The sequence below is a fragment of the Trematomus bernacchii genome, unplaced genomic scaffold (genome assembly GCF_902827165.1).
Source record: "Trematomus bernacchii unplaced genomic scaffold, fTreBer1.1, whole genome shotgun sequence".
NCBI lineage: Eukaryota > Metazoa > Chordata > Actinopteri > Perciformes > Nototheniidae > Trematomus > Trematomus bernacchii.
This window is the reverse complement of record NW_022988159.1, coordinates 155,001-162,555: the sequence shown is the minus strand read 5'-3', so window position 1 is coordinate 162,555 and position 7,555 is coordinate 155,001. Positions and strand designations below refer to the sequence as shown.

General features: G+C 42.6%; 1 protein-coding gene across 2 annotated transcripts in view; it reads right to left on the bottom strand.

Moving 5' to 3' along the window:
• Window positions 1-259: 259 nt before the first annotated feature.
• Window positions 260-7,555, bottom strand: part of pxylp1 (2-phosphoxylose phosphatase 1) — a 35,486-nt gene continuing 28,190 nt past the window's right edge. For both annotated transcript variants that reach the window (XM_034122277.1, XM_034122276.1), the window contains 2 exons: window positions 2,645-2,784; window positions 260-2,110 (listed from right to left, as the gene is read on the bottom strand). In XM_034122277.1, coding sequence (XP_033978168.1) covers window positions 1,086-2,110; window positions 2,645-2,784 — 1,165 coding nt within the window. In that variant the 3' untranslated portion in view covers window positions 260-1,085. The remainder of the gene's footprint in view (window positions 2,111-2,644; window positions 2,785-7,555) is intronic.

The window sequence follows — 7,555 nt, the reverse complement described above, 5'->3', positions numbered from 1 at the left end:
GTTCTGAGTGTTAGCGAGGCTTGCTAATGTAAACAAAGACGAGATTACGTCCAAAACACGTCAGGCATTGTTTCTGATAGCAACTCTCTGTGGGTCCGCCATCCGAAATTACGTAATATCGGCAGCAAATCTGTATCCACTCCGTTTTTAAAAGATGTGGGTACGGAGGAAAAGAGAAAGGGTTTTATTTTCTGACGCTGCGTGAGTCTCCCCGACACACCGGGGACACATAGTTATGAATAAAGGACATCAAAAAGTGCATTTTGCATGATAGGTCCCCTTTAATACTTCACACCTCTGATACCAACATACCACCAGGATCCAGGAAACCACTTTTCATCAATTGATTTGAACATTTCTGCGCAGAATGAACCTTTATTTGATTCAGTTTACAACAAGCAAAATAAAAAAAGTGTATCTGTTAAATCACCAATTGATATGAATGCAGATTCAGTTCTGCAGTTGTAAATAAATGTAAGAAAACAAAAATCACTTGTCAGTTTCAAAGTACCACAGTCAGTCTTACCAAAACAAGTAGAAGAAAAGACCTACAGTACAGCAACGTGTCAAAGTATAGAAATAACCCTCATCATTAAACAGAGAATGCAATGAATAAATATTAAAATGAATGCTAATACACATGAGTCATATTGAGTAATGTGGCCATAACTAGCCCAAAGTGTAATTTTCATTGAAAAGATTTATTGTACTCAAAATATTACTCATGAATCATTATTTCAGCATATTATTTCCCCGTTTCAATATTCCTTTTTATTGCAAGCATTTGGGAAATACTGGAATTCCATGGTAATATGGAATATAGGAATAAAGTGGCTAAGTGCCATACAACTTCCCTTGAATGACTCTTACGAAGACGCTTAGGAAAACAGACCAAAAAAGGTTAGATACCGATCTTACAAAGACGTGATGTACAGTACTGTGTGTGTGTGTGCGTGTGCTCAGGAATGTACCGTAATATACATTTAAAAAGATGTAGGAATTGTATGAGCAGCATAAAAGTGCACCATCTTCAAAAGTGGAAAACGAAACGCAAAAAAGTGACACAATCTTCACCCTCCTCTCCATCAAACAGGGCGCTTGTAGCACGCCTCATGGTAGGACGTGGCGTTGACCACACTGAACATGTCTCTCCTGACAAAAGACAGGAAGTTCTTCAGAGGGCAGAGCGGCTGGTTGGTGTTTGTGACGTGTGAGCGACAGAAAGACGTGTGATATGTCACGTCCTCGCCGTTGTAAAGCACCCTGATGAACACTTCTCCGTCTTTCACCTTCGACTTGTCACCTTTCCCGGCTTTCTTCTTCTGTTGTCCTCGCGTGGCGGGAGGACTCTTCCACAGTTCAAAGACTAATCGTGCAGCAAAACGTGGGAATCGTGCCTCCTCGAGCCCCAAAGCGCTGAGCAGCGGCGCCACGGTAACATCGTGGGCTGAAGACAACGAGAAGACCTCCTCGCCTCCTGCCCGCCGCGCTCTGCCCGCCTCGTTGTCCTTGGCGACACGCTCCATCTTTGTGGCAGTCCGATTGAGGTAGGGGTACATGGCCAAGATGGCGTATTTATGATACAGCCCCACTCGTCTCCGATCCACCTCATCGTCGAGCTGCTGCCGACGAATGACGGCAAACTGAGCCATCGTGAGGCATCCGTATGTGCCGTCTCCCGTAGGAACACATGGGAAAGAGATGCCGTGGCACAGGTGGCACAGCAGGGAGTCGATGGGGTTTGCGGCCCTCAGCTGTCGGGTTAGAAGACCTAAAGTGCGAGCCATGTCAGCGTACGTCCTCTCCAGCTGGGTGTCGCTCACCCTGAGGCGGTACTGTCTCCTCTGCTCCTCCTCCAGGTGTCTGTTTCTGGCGGGGCAGTCGCACGCCGAGCCGCAGAACAACGTGCTCCACTGGTGACGGACGGTCAGTTTCGTCCAATCGAAGTCCGGCAGCAGGCCGTAGAGGAAGGCTAGTCCGCTCTGCAGGGTGCGGCTTTTACCGGTGGTCTCCAGCCACACCTGGCGGGGCGTCCAGTCTGCGGGGGGGAAGCTGTGCCGCCTGTAGGCTTTGTGGAGGAGCTGCCCGTTGCGCAGGTGCTGAACCACACCTGGGGGAAATTAAACAAGATTGAATTGATATTGCTCTAATGTTAACTGTTAATTACTTGTAGGTTCATTTGCAGAATTGTTTATTACTACATTGGTCAGAAGAAAATCTGGGCTACACTGAATGTCTTTTTTATTTTCATCCAACGTTTCTATTGAAGTTTTTCCTAATTTAGTTAAAGGGGACCTATCATGCTATTTTTAGGCAATAGCATAGGTCTCAGATATATACAAATATATTAAAAAAAATTCTATGAAGTGTTTTGCTCAAAATACCAAACAGATCACCCATTCTAGCCATGCCTCATATCCCTCTATTTCACTTCCTGTTTCAAAAGTGCTGATTTGGGGTATAAAGCTTTAAAAAAAAAGTACCGTGTGTTTATAGAGACATGTTTTGTAAATAATTGTTATACATTAAGTTGTGCATACCATGAACGGATTAAATAAAAATGCAATGCAAACTGGTCAGTGTACAGTGTATTTGTACAGCTCTGGTTGATGATAAAAATGTAAATCATGTGGTTCCAGCCCACCTGTCTGCGTGAGTTCTCCCATCTCACAGGCGCTGTGGTTGGGCAGGCGGGGGACGGAGCCCAGCGGAGACTCCCAGTGGCCCTGGGCCCCCTGACCCATGTGACGGATGAAGGAGTTCAGCAGGGGGTGGGACGGCTTCCTGTGGGGGGGGAGGGGAGGATAATAATGGTTAGAGACAGACTTGATCCACGGGTGTTTTTTTGAAAAATGTATTCTTTATTAGTTATTTTCCCACATTCCCCTTTACATCAACAATGTGACACAATTACTAGACATCAAATACACACTGTTTCTACACATTCATGTAAATATATCTAATATGTTTATGACCCAATATGTATATATGTTCACTTTAATTCATCTCTTATTTCACAGTTTTTTTTTATCATTTTTATTTGTATCTTTGATGTTATCTTTAATTGTATTAATCTGTGTGAATCTGCTGTCCTGTTTTTCATTCTTACCCTGTTGCTGTTAAACTACTGAATGTCCGCACAGGGATTAATAAAGGTCCATCTTATCTTATCTTACATCCAATAGTACTTCAATTTAGATAAACAGTTTCTTTAACAAGGGGTTGCAACATGCGTAAGGTCTCAAATAGGGATTAATAAAGTACATCTCATCTTTATCTTATTTGAGAGGATAATGGTAACAGACAGACCTGGGGCCTGTACTACGAATCCAGTTCAACATACCCTGGATATGTTTGAGTTACCCGGCTTAACTAACCCAAAACAAACGCGCTCTCGCTAAACTGTCCTACAACGCTGGTTATCTACTCTGTAACTCAAGCCAGGGTTTCTCTCTGTCCAGCTGAGTGCGCGTTCACATGAAAGGGGCGGGGCTAGCAACATTTGACCAATCACAAACATGGAGAAGCGTACTGACAGCGCAGCGTCATACTTCCGTCTTAGACACGAGTGGATCTGACTTTAATTACATTTGACTCGAGTGTTTCGTCAACTTAATGTGTTGCTTAAAATAATACTTCTGCATACAGTATGTGACACTGTGAGTGTTGCACGGCCAGATACGGCTCAAGAAGCTGACTCAGATAAGGAAATATATGATACATTATGATGTGATATGATATGAATGATAATGGGACACATCACCGTCTGCACTCACAGTGCCGCGGACTGTACTTAATGTTACTCTGATCCGGTTACTTATGTCGTGGCAGATATTTAAGTAAGCTTTCTTAACGCTAATGTTATAATAGTCAGATGAAAACAGACGGAAACCCAGAGTTTACCCTGAAGTTACCTCGCTAAGCGAAAATCCGGCTTCGTAGTACAGGCCTCTGCTAACCCTAACCCTCTGATCCACGGGTGAGCATTATTTTCAGCTAACTACACAGCATCGTCAGTGTAAAAATACAAACTCATGGCTTTAACTGCCAAATGTTATTCCATATTTTATTCCATTCTATTTCTATGTAAATACTGCTATATTTTGTATTATTTGTAATATTTGTTCATGTTATTTTTTATGTATGCACCACGACACCAAGTCAAATTCCTCGTACGTGTAAACCTACCTGGTAATAAACCTGTTTCTGATTCTGATTTATTCGATTTTGTGATGTTTATATTTTAGAATTGTTCATTTCTAGTCTTTTAATTTGTTATTATGTGCGAGGCCTTGTTTTGTGCTAATGGTAAAAGCCCACTTTAACCCATACAGTATTGTAAAGTAATGCAACACGCACAGGCAGACATTCACACTGGACTTTCTCTCTTAATTGAGAGAAGATCCAGTCACACAGTTTCTCACAGACTCAACGGAGCTTCCTGTTGAAACCACAGCTTGTGTTCCTGACCTCTGAGCAGCTGTCTTATTGACCCTGCTGTGGATTCAAAGCATGTGTCTCTGCAACAAGATATTTTGATGACTTGAAGGAGGCGGAAGTTCAATGTAGAAAATAATCTTGGTGTAAAATACTATCATGGGACTTTTATTATACCATTTTAATAGAGTCATCCCCTGTTACTTGAAAAGAGGCAAGGTGTCCGAGAAAATCTTTTAAAAAAATATATACTTTAAAGTAACACGTTTGGTTTGCAAGTGCCTTTTTTATGAATCGCCTACACGTCATCCCTCATGTTTAGGAAATAAGGCTTTTTTCACAGCTGACATTTTAACATGTGAGTAATGAAATGAACAATGGCTAAACTTTATTAAGCTGCTTCAGTTTATTCTTATATTTAAAGCTCCTACTGAGGTTTCCAAATACACCTGCCTTCCGTCATCTTTTATGAAGACATCACCAGAACAAATGTATACGATTGTTGTTATTGTGGTCATGTAAATGTTATTTATGGTCACTTTAAATAGCTTTTAGATTGCTCCCGTCAACATAAAGAGTGTGCCTGAATATGTTCTCAATTTGCCATCAGTGTAAACTAAATGTCGTCAGGTTTAAATAGCTTTTTCAGTCATACAAAAAACTAATAAGCCATATACCTACTCTCATCAACCAGGGCTATAGAAAATTAAATAGTGATTTCAATGTAATTTCCCTCTTAACAAGTACTCAATTAATCTTAATAGTGATTGCATTTCACATTTTCAGTATCTACTCCCTTTAGGGGCCACTTCCTTCTTCTACCAGCAGGTGTCACTCTAACACCGCTGCACTACAGCCCATTGCAACGTGTGTGGGAGGGAATATGGGAAATGGAGATATAAAAAGATGAAAGTGAAATGTGTTTATTTGGGGGACACACTCACACACATGCACGAGCACACACACACACACACACACACACACACACACACACACACACACACACACACACACACACACACACACACACACACACACATACACACACACATACACACACACCCACCCACACACACACACCCACACACACACACACACACACACACACACACACACACACACACACACACACACCACATACACATACACACACACATACACACACACACACTCACGTTCACACACACATGCACGAGCACACACACACACACACTCACTAGCACACACACACACACACACACACACACACACACCACACACACACACACACACACACACACACACACACACACACACCACACACACACCACACACACACAAACACACACACACACACACACACAACACACACACACACACACACACACACACACACACACACCACACCACACACCTCCACACAGGGGTCACGGCAGCCAGAGGAGCAATCGGTGATCTGATAGATTAGAGATGATTGAAGATTACACTTTAATATATCAAATCTGTGGGACCTGCAGCTCAACTGTGCAGCTCAGATTAAAGGCACACACACACACACACACACACACACACACACACACACACACACACACACACACACACACACACACACACACACCACACACACACACACACACACACACACACACACACACACACACACACACACACACACACACACACACACACACACACACCCACACACACACACACACACACACACACACACAACACACACAGTTTCCATAGTGATCACTGGTTCAGGGACAGCGCATACCAAAACCCAACCTTATGTCATTACCCTTAATCCGTTTTGTTTTTGGTAACAGAGTGAACACAGTGAACATATTCATGCGTCTACACTCTCCAGCTACAAGGACAGTCATTCTTCATCATGCAGTTCCCCTTTTTGTTCAAATAAAAACTCTGGTTTCAGATCTGTTTTGACACAAGCCTACATTTTTTTAGTTTTGAGTGCATTGTTCTCCTCTTGTCACGTTGCATCAGCAGCAGTTGTCCCAATCTACTCGCTTCTCTGTGAGCTATATATCACTTGAACAGTAATACATGCAACGCTAGCAGAGCTGCGGAGTTACCTATAATGTAATCCATTACAATTGATACGTACCTGTAAAGAAATGTAATCAGAAACCTAATCTAAGTGTGTCTCAAGTCATGTAACCTAATTACTTCCTGTTACTTTTGGATTACCTCAATATCAAATGCAATGCTATTAAACGCAAGAGAATATATAACATTTACTGAATAACTAACAAAGCACTCTTTGAACTAGAAGCCAGGATGACTGATGATGTGAGCGCATGTGCCTCACAATATGTTGTTTTATTTTAAAGAGACCCTATTATGCTTTTTGGGGTTACCCCTGTCCTGAAGTGTGTTATATATATGTTTGTGCATGTAAATGGTCTGCAAAGGCTAAAATCCCTGTGTTTCTGACCCCCCCCCCCCGCCTAAAACGCCTCTGTTGGACTCCTTTGTTTACTTCTGTAACATGATGACATCACTATGTAACACTTGCGCTTCTATTGGCTAGCGCTCCCACACATTCTACGTAATAGGCTAAAGGGGCGGGACATCTCTAAGCGGTTGACCAATCACAACAGAGCCGGCCAGCTAACCAATCAGAGCAAACTGGGCTCTGGTTTCAGACAGAGGGTGAAAAGAGGTGCTGCAGCACAGACAGTATGAGAACAAATAAAGAGCTTTCTGAACATTAAAGCATGGAGACATGTCACAGTAGAGACAATAGATATAAATATGAACCTGAAAATTAGTGTAATATGTCCTCTATCAAATCTATCGTAGCATTGTAATCCTGTAAGAAGTCGCCATTCTTTAAAAATATACTAGTAATCCCGTTACATGTTATAATGACTCCCCAAGCCTGACCACCAGGCAGTGCTGCATTCTACTCTGTCGTCAGCAGATACGTTTGCTGAGCGGAGTTTGGGGAGATCCAGATTTAATTGGCCACATCGAGAGGCTAGACGTCAGCGGACGGGGACACTCGTGTGGACAAAAAGCCCGGCTAACTATTAGGATGATTGTTGCTAACCAAAGATTACAGAGCCCAATTACATTAAGCGGGGATTATTACCACTGGATAGGACGGGGAGAG